Source organism: Sinocyclocheilus rhinocerous, unplaced genomic scaffold (assembly GCF_001515625.1).
Source record: "Sinocyclocheilus rhinocerous isolate Xijiao unplaced genomic scaffold, SAMN03320098_v1.1 scaffold2448, whole genome shotgun sequence".
Lineage (NCBI taxonomy): Eukaryota > Metazoa > Chordata > Actinopteri > Cypriniformes > Cyprinidae > Sinocyclocheilus > Sinocyclocheilus rhinocerous.
The window spans coordinates 313,421-329,264 of NW_015627540.1; the positions used below are offsets into that span (position 1 = coordinate 313,421).

Sequence of the window (15,844 nt, forward strand, 5' to 3'; positions counted from 1 at the left end):
GCAAAAGTTTTGCGAGAGAACGCAAAAGTTTTGCGAGGGAACGCAAAGTTTCTCGAGGGAACGCAAAAGTTTTGCGAGAGAACGCAAAAAAAAATTTCCTCCCACCCCGAATTTTTTCCCCACCACCATGTCCCTTTAGGGGCTCCGTATTAATGAGTGTGTAGAAAAGATTAAAAGATATCATCAGGTGACACGAAATCTTTTCCATTTTCAAAAAGGACTATATACATCAAATCATAAGAAAAAAAATAATTCTGCTTTCACGAACACACAGTTGTTCCGACTCCAAAGGCAATGTACTTAATTTTACTCATGGGTATGAGTTACAGTAGTTAAAACTGGCATTGAATGAAAAGTACAAATGTCTAATCCAGGGCTGTCCAAGCTCGGTCCTGGAGGGCCGGTGTCCTACAGAGTTTAGCTCCAACCCTAATTAAACACACCTGAACCAGCTAATCAAGCTCTTACTAGGCATAGAAACTTCCAGTCAGGTGTGTTGAAGCAAGTTGGAGCTAAACTCTGCAGGACACCGGCCCTCCAGGACCAAGTTTGGACAGCCCTGGTCTAATTCTTTCACAAGACTTTCGCTTAGGCGATTTACGTACGGGGATGCCAAACAGGAACTGTTGTTACGAGCATAATTTACTCATCGGATGATGTTGAATGTAGCACACAAACATGGCTCTCCACTGTCGTCGAGCATGCAGACAATATTTACTTCATCTTGCACATGATAACGTCGATTTTAGATTACCGGTACAAACTGTAAACCTTCAGTTCACTCAGACCTTCGTGTCAAAATGCTAGAATTAATCTGTCAGAGTGTACTTTGGAGAACTCATTACTCACAGTTCAATTCAGTATTGTAGAGTTAATTATTTTAATTTAAATCTAAGATCAAACTGTGTTGGGTATATATTCATATATCACTCTCTGAATTATTGTTTACAGGAAATAAAAGCATTGCTGTCTCTAAGGAAACGTCCATTTGATACATCAGAAACATTCAGCGAAAAGGTAGTCCCAAATTGTTTTTCACTTGACATAAGTAATTGTTATGTTATTTATTTTCTAACTCTAGCTCTTTTCTCATAAGTCTCCCTTTTGGCAACTGAATGGCTTATCGGAAGATGATATACGGCGTGTCATGTCTAGAACGATTTGTGGAAAGTAGGTTGTAGTATTTTATTACATTTGCATTACATGTAAAATGCTCAAGATGACAAACTAGGCCTATTATAAATATTACTCTAATTGAATTACTCTAATCAAGACTCTGCATGTGTTTGAATATAGTCGATGATTGGCTTAAGAGCAGTGTATGAATATTTCATGAGTGAAACCATGGGTGCCAGCTTACAATAACACCTTGTCAACACTGGACAAAGCGACCGTTGAAAATCATTTGAAATTTGTGTCAACACATCATAAATAGAATGCGGCAGCAGTTTACTGTCGGGGATTTGTCGTGTCGCGCCGCATCCAGTGTAGACAGCATCACTGATTATAATGAGTTCTATAGTATTTTCTCGCGCTGCTGGCGTCCAGTGTAGACACGGTGTAAGGTTTCAGTTGTTTGTATTAGTTAATTACATGAGTTAACATGAACCAACAATGAACAATATTCTACATTCTATATTTATCTTAATGCTAATTTCAGCATTTACAATTTCAAAACCAAAAGTAGTTCACATTAGATAACACACTGTGAATTGAAATGAACAAACAATGAACAAATGTAACAAATTTTTAACAAAGATTAGTAAATGTGGTTAAAATATATAGGCCTATTGCTCATTGTTAGTTTGTTAACTGACATTAACAAACGAAAGATCTTATTGCAAAGCCTTAATTGAACAACAACAAAAAAAAACAGTAAAAATGATTGAATTGCTGCATTTATGTAAAGTTTAATATTGATTTCAAGGTCTTCTTTTGAACTTTGGGGTCATGGAACAACAACAGATGAGCTTAGGACGTCATTGTTGAAGTATCCAGCAGAAAACATGGTTTGTTCATGTTCTCTTAATAAATACAATGTGGTTTACAGAAAGCATCTCTGAATAAACTGTCTCTTGTATTGCTTCTTCACAGGCTCCATATCTACAACAAAATTCAACTTATAAGATCAATGTCTACACTTTCAACAAAACATTAGTGTTTAATAACAGAATCCAAAAGATTGATGCAAGTATTTTGCTGCATTTACATGTTTGTACATTTTGAATACCTGATTCTGTAGAATACAATCCATAATTGGCGTTAATTTAGCAACAGCTTTAACTGCAAGTTTGAATGTCTTCTGTTATGGACAGTGAAAATATATAAAGTGTGCTTTTGCCACAGGCTCTAGACTTCTTGCCATTTAAAGGGACAGTCAATCTGAAGGATCCAGAACATATTTTCTGTTTGCTGGAGGATTATGGCTCTGATCCTAATGACATCCCAGAGGAGCCTTTCCATATATACTTTGGGAGATGGGTGAGCAGCTCTTTCCATATATATAACGGTTCAGAACATTTCTGCTGTAGTCTTTGCAGATGAACAAGCCTTCACATTTGACTATTGTGCACAGTAAAATCAGCAGTGTAATATTTGCAGTGTTAAAAGTTATTAATTCCCAAAGAGTTGAATTAACAATCTACAGTGTTAAACAGTACTCATGTTCAGTGTTGTTTTATGGTGTAATTTCAATCAGATTAAATAAATACTTCAATTGTTTCAGGCATCCATGTGAATATTGCACAATGTTTCATTTAATTGAACCTAGCATGATGTAAAAAAAAAATAATAATAAATTTACGATTTGACACCCGTATTATAGACAGTTCTCAGCCTACTCAAAATTAGGGGTAATCACAATTATTTTTACGATATTATATACAGTCCTAATGTAAATTTAAATTACTGAAATAAGTGTTGTTGTTTTTTTTATCCTTTTTCAATAGAATTGGCCCAGACTTCTGCAGTGTCAAGTGAAGGAAGCTCCTCTCATAAGATTGCAAACTGTGAGTCTGATGACACTGAGTGTGAGTGATGGAAGCCCTTCAAGAAAGGAGCAGAATGCTGAAGATGAAGCCAGAATTGTGAGTCTGTCTACACAACTACCACTTTAATACTTCAAGAAGTTCATAAAGAGATCATAAAACTAATCAAAATGAATCGAGTGGTTTAGTCCAAATTTTCTGAAGAGACTCGATCGCTTTACAATAAACAGATTGAATTTTTTTTTTTTTCACATTTATACATTGATCAGGGAACATAAACAGAAAATTTGGACTAAACCACGATACGTATGGATTAGTTCTCTTTATGGATTAGATCTCTTTATGAAGTTTATGAAGTATCAAAGTGGTAGTTGCTTGGACCGTCATTCAAGGGACAGAAATCTTATATTCTAATATCTTCAATTGTGTTTCAAAGATAACAAAAGTCTTGGCTGAGTAAACGATGATGAAATAATCATTTTTGAACTAACCCTGTAATAAAAGAGATAATGCCTGGCTAATGCCAGGTGTGAACAGAGCCACTGTGTGACTACACAATCAACTTAGCAGAATGGTTCCTGAGAGAGATATTGTTGTCATTAATTGTCTTTTCTTTTCTTTTCTTTTCTTTTCAAGAAGTCAAGTTCCTGGCTTCTCCCAAGACATTCAAGGACCCAATTGACCTCGGAATCAGCTGTAAAGGAGGATGAAACCGATTTCTAAGGTTAGACTATATTTCAGAATAAAATTATCTATATTAATGCTTTATCTATATTCTGTGTTCATGCATTTTTTTGCTAAAGTTGTCATATCTGTTATTTAGAATGGGACAGCGATATTGCATCAATTGGTCTCCTACTGACTAATTAACCTCTACACATCTGATATTTGTTTTAAAGTTGCCACTTTGCCCATTTGTTAAATAAACGTTGAAATTTATACATCTGTCTGAAGACTCTTGATTTTATGTCTAATCTTGTACATTAACACCATACAATAGCATTTTTTTGTTTGCACTGAAAAGAATACTTTATTAATAACACTTAAAGGATTAAAACAACACCAGGGGTGTTAAATACCCTATAGTGTAAAATTTTAACAACAATAGCAAGTGTAACACTTTACACTCGGAGTGTAATTTTTCTACACTGTAAGGTGCTATATTAACACTAAAAATTCAACACTACGAACGGTGTACTTTTAACACTACACAGATTGGGACCATATATGATCTTTAGTAGTGTTAAAATCGACACTTTAAGTGTTAAACTGACACTGCGTTTTTTTACTGTGTATGGATTTGTAAAATGCTTGATTTGTGGCCTGGAAAGTAAAGCTGAATGATGTCTTTGAAATAAAAGATTACCTACCGTATCAACTCTGAAATATTAAACTGCTTTCTCTTCAGATTGCAGATGGTCAGAGAGAATTAATTCGCTCTTACAGTGTGAAGAAGAGACATTTCATTGGGAACACTAGTATGGATGCTCGCCTCTCCTTCATCATGGCCAATCATGCCAAAGTGAAGGCTGATGATTTGGTTTATGATCCTTTTGTTGGAACAGGTGAGGAAATGTCCGAGAGCATAGAAGGCTTTTAAATTCAACAATTCATGTCTCTTGACATAAATTCAGACTCTAATATCGGATTGGATGAGCCACATTTGAAGCTGTTGTAAAATAGCCATCATAACACTGTTGTTCAAAGATTCAGGGTCGATAATATTTGTAAATATTTTGAAAGAAGTCCCTTCTGCTCACCAAGGCTGCATTTATTTGATCAAAAATAGAGTAAAAACAGTAATATTGTAAATATAAAAAATTTAAATGACTATTTTCTATAGAGTAATGCATTCTTGTGATGGCAAAGCTGAATTGTCAGCAGCCATTACTTCAGTCTTCAGAATTCATTCTAATATGCTGATTTGGTGCTCAAGAAATATTTCTTATTGTTATCAATGCTGAAAACCGTTGTGCTGTTTTTTTGTGGAATTATTTTTTGTAATGCATTTTCACATTTTTTAATGAATGGAAAGTTTAAACGAACAGTATGTATTTGAAATAGTACTTTTTAGTAGTGTTGCATTTTATCAATTTACTTATATTTATTTGTGTTAATTTAATGGAATTTGGTTCTTCGACAACTAGTATTAGAAAGTCAGTTTTAATATAAAAAGCCATTCAGCAAAGTCAGTGTATAAGTTCTCATCCAACACGCCTATGATGTCAGATATCTTTATTCTGCAAATTAATTAATTTAGTCTTGCAAAATGGGTTTGTTTGGCACGTTGTTAATCAGAACAGTTTAGACGCTTCATTTTGGGCCAAACTGAAGCAGGTGTTTGTGTTTGTTTCTCATTCTGAGTGAAATCACATCTGACAGCTTGTCTGGGTGATTGAAGATATGGGCCATCATCTTCTGTTTCTTTGTGTCTATCACGAACCAGGAGCAGATCTCTATATCATTTTTTTTTTTGTGATGGCTCACAGAAATTCTCACTTTTCAGTCTCAGTTGGCCCACTTTTCCTCTTTCTTTTGACTTTGAAAAGACACTTTCGAGTGGCATCAGTCAAATGAAGAATTGCTTGCTTTCTAAACAGCATGGGGCTGCATTTATCTCTCAGTCTCTTTCCCAAAGCGTGGCTTATTGTGAGTTTGTAGCGTGCCACGATGTTGCCAGGGCTTTATCATAAGTCTGTTGTCACCACATGTACTGAGATCTGCAGTACAGATGTGCTTATTTAGTTGAACACTCTCTGGTTGCCTGGAAATCCTTATAGGCCATACTTTTAAAGTGTCAAGCAGATATAAAGATCTACAGTCAGATATATTGCAGCGATTACTTGTATTATTATCTTAAATTCTGTAATGATCATTTTCTTACTCTGTTTTGTTTTTCAGGTAGTCTTCTGGTAGCGTGTTCACACTTTGGGGCTTATGTATGTGGAACAGACATCGATTATAACACTATCCATGGAATAGGTATGTTTTTTTTAAAGCCTTTAAATAATTTTCTCCTTCAGTTTTCCACACAGTGTAGGTTTAGTCATCCTTTTGTAGTGAGTGCACACCTGTGAGCATTTAAAACTGTTGCAGGAAAAGCCAGCAGGAAGAATCAGAAATGGAGAGGACCGGATGAGAACATCCGAGCGAACCTGCGGCAGTATGGGACTGAGAGTCTCTATGTGGACGTCATGGTGTCTGATGCTTCCAAGCCTGTTTGGAGAACAAATGCACAGTTTGATGCCATTGTTACAGACCGTACGTTCCTAGAAACTTAAGGTCTTCAAAGGTGAAGGGTGTACAATTTATTTTTATGTTAAAATACTATAGCACGCCTGATTGGACCAGTTAAAAACAAGCTGTTCCAAAACACTATCTGGATTTTCAGTTGCATGGGAATACTGTTTGTAAACATTGTTCAGTTATGTTTAGTGGCTCATAAATTACACGCTTCACCTTTAAAGCCACATTATTTTTTATTTGTTACTATTAACTGTTGTTTTGAAGCTTCAAGTGTTTTTCTTTTCCCTTTGTGTAGCTCCATATGGTATTCGTGAGTCCACAAGGAGAACGGGATCTCATAAGGATATCATCAAACCTCCTGTGGACTTGTAAGCCTATCACTTTTATCCACCTGCATTTTTAATGGATCCACTTGAAACACTCTTTAGATATGAGCCAGTCATCCAGTGATCCTTTGCCTCACCTCTAACACAACAAATGGTACAAGACTATACAGTTACACTAGCATTCAAAGGCTTTTTAAAATGAAGTCTCTCCTGCATTTTTTGATCAATAATACAGTAAAAAGAGTAGTATTGAGAAATAAAAAGTATTTTTTTAATATATATTTTAAATGTAGTTTATTCCTGTGATGGTAAAGCTGAATTTTCCGCTGCAATTACTTCAGTCTTCAGTGTCACATGATCCTTCAGAAATCAACATTGTTCAGTTATGTTTAGTGGCTCATAAATTACACGCTTCACCTTTAAAGCCACATTATTTTTTATTTGTTACTATTAACTGTTGTTTTGAAGCTTCAAGTGTTTTTCTTTTCCCTTTGTGTAGCTCCATATGGTATTCGTGAGTCCACAAGGAGAACGGGATCTCATAAAGATATCATCAAACCTCCTGTGGACTTGTAAGCCTATCACTTTTATCCACCTGCATTTTTAATGGATCCACTTGAAACACTCTTTAGATATGAGCCAGTCATCCAGTGATCCTTTGCCTCACCTCTAACACAACAAATGGTACAAGACTATACAGTTACACTAGCATTCAAAGGCTTTTTAAAATGAAGTCTCTCCTGCATTTTTTGATCAATAATACAGTAAAAAGAGTAGTATTGAGAAATAAAAAGTATTTTTTTAATATATATTTTAAATGTAGTTTATTCCTGTGATGGTAAAGCTGAATTTTCCGCTGCAATTACTTCAGTCTTCAGTGTCACATGATCCTTCAGAAATCGTTCTGATTTGGTGCTCAGGAAACAAATATTCGTAACACTTTAGTATAGGGGCCAATTCTCACTATTAACTAGTTGCTTATTAGCATGCCTATTATTAACATATTTGCTGTTTATTAGTGCTTATTAAGCACATATTCTGCATGACCATATTCTACATTCCTAATCCTACCCAATATTTAAACTTAACAACTACCTTATTAACTATTAATAAGCAGCAATTTAGGAGTTTGAGGCAAAAGTCATAGTTAATGGTTTGTTAATGGTGAGAATTGGACCTTAAAATAAAGTGTGACCCAAATATTATTTTTATTATCTAAAAAATCTTTATATATTTATATACTAGCTACTAATGTTTATTCAGGCCTGAGAAAATAATATTAAATAATAATGTCTTGAAGACTGTATCCGAGTTTGATGTTCACTTGATCCATGTATAGGAAACCGGTTCTTGTGCTTAATGTTTTTCAAAACACTTATGGCTTTCTTTTCCCAATGGAACACAAAAGGTAATGTTGTGTATAATGTATTAGTCACCCCCTTCCATGCAATTGCAATGCTACAAAAAGCAAACATTTAAATTGATTTGTTCATAAGACTTTGATCAGTGTGTGAATGAGACAATCTTTTGCACAATCAAATTTTTTCCCGATTTCTTCACTTCTGCTCCATTGGAACAACTTGAGGGCAGATAAATGATGACAGACTTTCCTCTTTTTTTTGGTGAGCTATCCCTCTTGAGATTCTGAGTTGATTATATTTTCTTGTGTTTCATATCCCAATGCAGCTCTGGAGAGAGTCACGTCCCCGTTTCAATGGCGTATCACCTGAGTGATATCTTTGCCGACCTCTTGAATTTTGCAGCCCACCATTTGGTTTTAGGTGGGCGTCTCGTCTATTGGCTTCCAATCTACAGACCAGAGTAAGTACATCTAATCAGACAGCTTGATAACGTTCACTAACTTTATCAGATGCAGCAGATTCCTCCAGCATATGTGTACTGAATCAGTCACTAGGGGGCTATCTTGTACCATCCTATGCCTGTGGATAGGAGCTCAAATCACATCAGTAGCTCAAGCCCCCTGTTGAGGTGGTGGATGTTAAACCTGCTCAGGCTCGTTGACCTGCGGTCAGCCCAGCAGAGGAGCAGGTGTGAAGCCGTGGGGTATTTCCCACTGACCACAAACAGCAGTGTCCACAGATCATGCTATCCACTGATTACAGGGCCCGGGAAGAGCTGTGACTCAAAGGAGGGGCCCGCCGCTTGATCTACACCTTTACCTCATCTCTGTCTCGCTTATAGACAGATTTTCCATCATATAGTTACGGGATTCACTCCCACAAGATTGCTGATGCCAACAATAATGAATTTAGCTTGCGTTGTCTTGATTGAATACATGAATGAAGTGCTTTCCAAGTAGGGCTATGCAGATACAGTCACATATCACAGTTCTTTTTCTCATTATTTTTTATTTTTGTGTTATATATAATATCCTACAGATTAATTAATGCCGTACAATATCCCGCTCTAATTCAAAGTGTGTCTGGCACAATATTAACAAAATACTAGTATGATAGTGCAAGTGTAATGTACACTACGTTCAACTTTTATTCAGCAAGTACACATTAAATTAGGCTAATTGATCAAAAGCTATTTAAAAATACAAAAGATTTCTATTTCAAATAAATGCTGATCTTGAACGTTCTGTTCAGCAAGAATTCTGAATTAAAAATGTATCACATAATAATAGAATAATTATATAATAAAAATAAGAAGAAATGTTTCTTGAGCAGAAAATCAGCATATTAGAATGACTTGATGGCTACTTAAAATTCACTTTTGCCATTACAGGAATAAATTGCATTTTAAAATATATTAAAATAGTAAACACTTATTTTAAATTGTAATATTATTTTACAATAGGACTGTTTTATTTATTTTTGATCCAATAAATGCAGCCTTGGTGAGCATAAGAGACTTCTTGCAAAAACATAAAAAATTCTTCATGACCCCAAACTTTGAATGGTACTGTGTATCTTTATCATTAAGTGCAGCAGAGAGTCAGAACCAAACTACACACAACTGAACTCCAGTGTATCCGGTCGACGGGTCAGAAGTGTATCTGGTGAATGTGTTGGGGTCTGCAGACAGGAAGGATTTAACTAAGAAACCAGTATAGCTGTCAGTGACATCACCACAAGGAGGCGCTAGCGTCAGGAGCTTTATGACCGCATCTTCAGAACGGGCGTTAGTATAGCAACACTTGTGTTTATAAACTTTGGTGTCAAAGGAGCAGATGACTGCTGCTGGAATCTGGGGCTTCGACGCTGATTACCCTTGTAACAGTTAGAAGTGGAAACAGCCCTCAGTATCCAATTCATCCACTTTGTCTTGAGGAGAAAGTTAACAATCGAGCCCCAGACCAAATTAAACACTTCTTCCATAGTAAACATCAAAAGTTCTGGTGACGCAACGGGTCACTTGTTAAAAACAAAACCAAATGAGGTATGACAGAGAAAAATATCCTAACATATTTTAATAATGTCCACGGTGATCTAGATGTCAACATGACGCTGAAAAGTGAGTCTTTTGATTCAGTTGAGACATCTTTGACCTTTATGTTAATTGTTTTGTTACCTTTGCGTATTGTTGCAAATAGAAGAATAATCTCTCTTACGGGACACGGACGTCATGAAGTGAAGGCAGGGATGAGTGTGAGCCACATGGGATGTTAGTCAGTCATTCGTACCCCATAATGCACTAGTCTGTTCTGACTCATTGCCCTATATTCAGAAATGTGATTCTGTCATGTGATTTCTGTGGATGGGGTTCTCCAGAGGGCCCTTTACTGGAAAGCTGACATTTGTTAGACATTTCTCCAAGGTGACAGGAGTAGCTCCGTGTAAACAGTGCGATGGAGAATATGTATGTTTCGAATGCCTCCTTGTTTTGCTTTGTCAGGTCCGTTGAAAAGAGGGCACATAATTTATGATTTGTTTGAAACGCAGCTAACTGCGTGTGCGCAATGGTTTGTGGATCACTGGCTTTGTGTGGATAAGGTTCAGCTAGAGCTAGCAGCCCTCGAACCCATTTTTTTCATTGATTTCAGGCGCTAGCCATATTTACGTAATCGTCTGAAAAATGAAGGGAGTCGATGCGTGCGAACACGTCTGTCAGCGCGTGAATGTTAACAGCCCACCAGCGCAACTCCCTGCTGAGTTAATGTCCTTACTAAATGTCTTCACTGCCTCTGGGAACAACGAATAGTTCAGATGTTCTTAGTGGTTCTGGTTAGATGGGCTCTTATGGTTGTGGCAGGGCTTCAGATTGTGATTTAAAATGGTCACAAATGCGAAAAATTGGTGAAATATGTGTTTTCAGAAGTTCTTTAGAGCACGATGTATCAACAAGGGAAAGCTGTGTGGTCCAATTCGAAGACAAGGACTTTTATGAGCCGATTATTTTTTAATGCATCAGCCAGAAGAAGTCAGGACACTTGCTGTGTCCCAATCTGCATAAAATCCATTCTAAATAGTATTTGAAATTAGAATGAGTTTGTCCTAAATCTTAGTATGTTGAAATGAGTATCCTTGAAGGTACCCAGATGTAGGGTTGGGTACCGAAACCCGGTAGCAATATGGCACCGGTACCTATGTAACCGGTATGTACTAGAACCGAATCCGAATGCAGATTTCGGTTCCTCATTTCGGTGCCATGCCTGAGCGATCGATTGAAATATTTGTCCTCTGGTTCTCCGAAACGGACGTAAGTATGGGATTACATCTCTGCCACAATTCTGCGTGCGAAAGATCATATTTTGAGCGCGCAAAAGTGCGTTTTGCACACACACAAACTGAGTTTTGTGGAGAAAATGTTTGTCTCGCAAAGAAGAAAGTATTTAGAGCGCACGAAAATCAATTTTGTATTTAAAATAAGTTTTTGGATGTGTGCAGACCTTCTCTTTTGCGCGTGCAACGTTTCACTAGCTTGCTCACCTGATGCCCGCCCTCAGTGCTCTCTAAATGCCAACAGCTCGCTTGCTCAACACAACCCAGCGTTACAATATGCCATAATTCCAGCCAATCAGAGACGAGGCTGCTAAATTCTGATTGGCTGCCTTGACAACCAATCACAACATTCCTTGCATTACCTCGACAGCAGAAGAGGAAAAATACAGTGCATGCAGGTATCGGAAAAAAAAACTAATGATACCCAACCCTACCCAGATGGTGTACTATTTCTAGGTGGGAATTCAAAGTGCAGATCCATGCACACTCTAATGGCTAATATTGCCCACAAACCATTGATTGCGCTTTGAAGGAGGATTTGGTTCAAAACTATAAACAAAAATTAAAAGAGTAGGCAAAAATTGGGACGCAGCAACTGCTTTGAATTTGCTTGTGAGTTAGCAGTTTGAATCAGACACGCTTGTTATTATTGAATCGCACATACTGATTATGTAATCACCACAGACCAATGGCGAATTAAAGGTATTTTTTCAAAAAGTTTGCTTTGCCAAGCTGTTTCGAACTCCTGAAACAAACTTTGTTTTGGCCTGATTTTGTTCTACATCACAGTAGTTTGTAGAGGTCGACCGATGTATCGGTTTTGCCGATTAATCGGCACCGATAGTTGATTGCTGGAACTATCGGTTCCGATAGTTTTCCGGGTTGCGTCCATTGCTGGAGAGGCTGAGAAGGGTCTGCTGTCATTATACAGTGCGAGAGCGGCCTCTATCATTGTTCATTCGTGAAGTAAACTTGTGTTTGTTTGGTGATTTAAATAAACTGTTTTAGACCGCTGCTCGAGTTGAACACAACGCGTCTGTATCGGCAAAATCCACTATCGGTCGACCTCTAGTAGTTTGTTCTTAGATTTTGCCTGAAATATATTAGGGCCTTTAGTCAGTGAACCATTTAAAGTTCATAACTGAAACTTCATAACTGAGTTTTTTTCTTTTTATCATCTTCAGAACAAAAAATAATAAATCCACACACTATCCGCACATGAAAATATATCAAAATATAAATTGGGCATGTATTGTTTTTAAAATTGGATTGCCAGAATTGTTTGTATATGCCTGATAAATGTCATTGACCGAAATGTTGTGAGGGAATACTTTTATATTTTGATACATTTGCAAGTGCGGATATTGTGTGGGATATATTCTTTTTAGTTTTGACCTGTTTTGTTTTTTTTGGTCGTTTTTCCTATATGCAACAATTGATAACCTACAGGTGTGTGAGGGTAATTGTTGATTGATTTTTATCATTTTCGAAATTAACCAGGAATTATTGTGAATCATTATTGCAATGCATACTTTAGGTTCGAGACACTTACATCAACATTTTTGAATTAGAAAAACAAATTTTATATTTTTAGCTAGCTTCATGTTATTTATTATTAACTTGTTAAAGTGTTAAGTCACATTTAGTGCGAAGTTTTGTCTGTAACCCAGCAAATGTGGTCACAACTTTCCTGCTATATTTGCATTGTCATCTTTTACATATTGAAAGCAAAGATATACAGTGGGTACGGAAAGTATTCAGACCCCCTTAAATTTTTCACTCTTTGTTATATTGCAGCCATTTGCTAAAATCATTTAAGTTAATTTTTTTCCCTCATTAATGTACACACAGCACCCCATATTGACAGAAAATCACAGAATTGTTGACATTTTTGCAGATATATTAAAAAAGAAAAACTGAAATATAACATGGTCCTAAGTATTCAGACCCTCTGCTCAGTATTTAGTAGAAGCACCCATTTGATCTAATACAGCCATGAGTCTTTTTGGGAAAGATGCAACAAGTTTTTCACACCTGGATTTGGGGATCCTCTCATTCCTCCTTGCAGATCCTCTCCAGTTCTGTCAGGTTGGATGGTAAACGTTGGTGGACAGCCATTTTTAGGTCTCTCCAGAGATGCTCAATTGGGTTTAAGTCAGGGATCTGGCTGGGCCATTCAAGAACAGTAACAGAGTTGTTGTGAAGCCACTCCTTCATTATTTTAGCTGTGTGCTTAGGGTCATTGTCTTGTTGGAAGGTAAACCTTCGGCCCAGTCTGAGGTCCTGAGCACTCTGGAGAAGGTTTTAGTCCAGGATATCCCTGTACTTGGCCGCATTCATCTTTCCCTCGATTGCAACCAGTCGTCCTGTCCCTGCAGCTGAAAAACACCCCCACAGCATGATGCTGCCACCACCATGCTTCACTGTTGGGACTGTATTGGACAGGTGCCTGGTTTTCTCCACACATACCACTTAGAATTAAGGCCAAAAAGTTCTATCTTGGTCTCATCAGACCAGAGAATCTTATTTCTCACCATCTTGGAGTCCTTCAGGTGTTTTTTAGCAAACTCCATGCGGGCAATCGCTACAGCAAGACGTCGAATGTTGTCCTTAGCGATCGACTACATTCATGCATTGATTCTGTTGTTGTTTTGGTGACCTTCTTGTTGCCTGGGGAATAATTGGCAGGCAATCTACGAAAAATGGCAGTTTAATGTATCACCCCTTTTCCAGTGCTATGCAGTGCATGTGACACACACAAGTGAGCAGGGGCAAAATTTCAGCAACAACAGCCGATAGTTGTGACATCCCCTACCACTATCAAGGTGTTTCGTTTGGTAAGCGTGCAGCTGGCTGATCTGAAACTGTACTGTGATCTGCAGGTACTGTGAGGAGATGGTGCCTCTTCACCCCTGTTTAACTCTCATCAGCAACTGCGAACAAACTCTGTCCAGCCACACGTCACGAAGACTCATCACCATGGAGAAGACCAAGGAGCCTGAGGTATGTGAGGCTTTTTTTTGGGTGGAGGCCCCTTGGTCTAAAGATGAACTTGATATATGCGAACTGTCCTGAACATGTTTTATACTGTTACGTCTTTTATGGCCCCAATCTGAAAATAATCCTGCCATCTGGCTGTGATTGACTCTCTGTTTTTACGCCGCTTTAATGACTTAATCACACATTGTATGGAAAACAATCCATCTTTGGATTTGACAACCACTTCACTTCAAAACCCCAAATTGTTCCCATAAAAGCTTTCCTGAAACCCACGCATGAATATTTACCCAGACTGGCATGTGTCTCCACCGACTTATGCTCCAAACCTGGAACGTATATGTTATCTGTAGATGTCATGTCCTTGTCTTCCTCCTGAACTTGTTTTAATCCCCAAAGACAAAAAATGACTATTAAATCAGTCTCTTCTGTGAAAAACTGGCTCATTTCCCAAAGCTCAAGTAGCTCTGATGTGATCTTGGCATCGGATCCGTCAATAAGATTGTGGAGATCTCTGCAAAACTTCTCCTCGTGTCCAGCAGTAGCTAAAAAACCATCTGAATAGTGTCCGTCGCTCATTGTTTATGGATGTTTATCCTTATGTCCTTGATCGGCTCTGTTAGACTGTTCTACAATGCTCTTCACATGAATTATAATATTAGGTTTAGAGTTCTGTTGCTTTTGTTTGAGAACAGAAGGAACATGTCTTGTTGCATTATGGGATAAATATTACCCAGTGTAGCTTATTTTTAGAACAGAACGCAGGACTTTTAGGAGCTTAGCAGATGTAGCATTAGTCCATAGCTGTCAAACAACTCTGAGTCAAGATGAGGCCCTGTTTCTGCCTTTTCTCATTCTCTTTCTCTCTGTTTCCATCTCTCTTTCTCGCTCAGTTGTTTCTCTTTACATTTTGCATTTTGGCACATAGATTCTGTGTGTCCTCATGTCCCCTGCTGAAGTACCTCCACCAAAGATCTGGTTTTCTTCTTGGGTAAATCTTACAAAGAAATGTCCGAGTCACAAACCAAAACTACTGAATTATATTTAGCATTAAAAACAAGACCTTTTGCACTGTGACCTTTTTCTGACAATTGTTTACATTTTTGTAAGGCACTGAAGTTAATGATGGACACTATATATAGTATTTTTTTTGTTACCTAATCAAAATAGCCCAACTGCAGTTTAATTGAGATTAAATGGAATGCTCAATGAAAAAAAATATGATTTTTGAAAATTGTTAAAAACGGAGTTATCTGTTTTTGCAAATGAACTCTACATACAAAAAACAATAAAAATCCTACTGATCCCAAACTTTTGAGCGGCAGTGTGTGTGTATGTATATATATATATATATACACAGTGCCTTGCGAAAGTATTCATACCCCTTCATTTATTTCATGTTTTGTTATGTTGCAGCCTTATGTTAAGCTGCTTTAAATTACTTTTTTTTTTCTCCACATCAATCTACACTCCATACACCATACTGACAAAGCAGGGAAGAGTTCTAGTTGTTTCAAACATCTTTCATTATGGATAATGAAGGCTACATGATTCTGTGAACCTTCAATGAAGCAGAATTTTTTTCTGAACTCTTCCCCAG

General features: G+C 37.3%; 1 protein-coding gene and 1 long non-coding RNA gene across 2 annotated transcripts in view; both read left to right on the plus strand.

Moving 5' to 3' along the window:
- The first annotated feature begins 511 nt into the window (after positions 1–511).
- LOC107730191 (tRNA (guanine(10)-N2)-methyltransferase homolog) overlaps positions 512–15,844 on the plus strand; it is a 25,902-nt gene continuing 10,569 nt past the window's right edge. The window contains exons 1-12 of the mRNA XM_016540950.1: positions 512–756; positions 952–1,017; positions 1,097–1,170; positions 1,928–2,009; positions 2,095–2,187; positions 2,347–2,481; positions 4,396–4,552; positions 5,889–5,969; positions 6,084–6,248; positions 6,529–6,601; positions 8,246–8,380; positions 14,130–14,250. Of these exons, the coding sequence (XP_016396436.1) occupies positions 679–756; positions 952–1,017; positions 1,097–1,170; positions 1,928–2,009; positions 2,095–2,187; positions 2,347–2,481; positions 4,396–4,552; positions 5,889–5,969; positions 6,084–6,248; positions 6,529–6,601; positions 8,246–8,380; positions 14,130–14,250 (1,260 nt within the window). The 5' untranslated portion in view covers positions 512–678. The remainder of the gene's footprint in view (positions 757–951; positions 1,018–1,096; positions 1,171–1,927; positions 2,010–2,094; positions 2,188–2,346; positions 2,482–4,395; positions 4,553–5,888; positions 5,970–6,083; positions 6,249–6,528; positions 6,602–8,245; positions 8,381–14,129; positions 14,251–15,844) is intronic.
- LOC107730221 (uncharacterized) lies at positions 2,911–3,828 on the plus strand. The gene is made up of 3 exons (XR_001638663.1): positions 2,911–3,086; positions 3,624–3,711; positions 3,811–3,828. It is a non-coding gene; the product is annotated as an uncharacterized LOC107730221 (long non-coding RNA).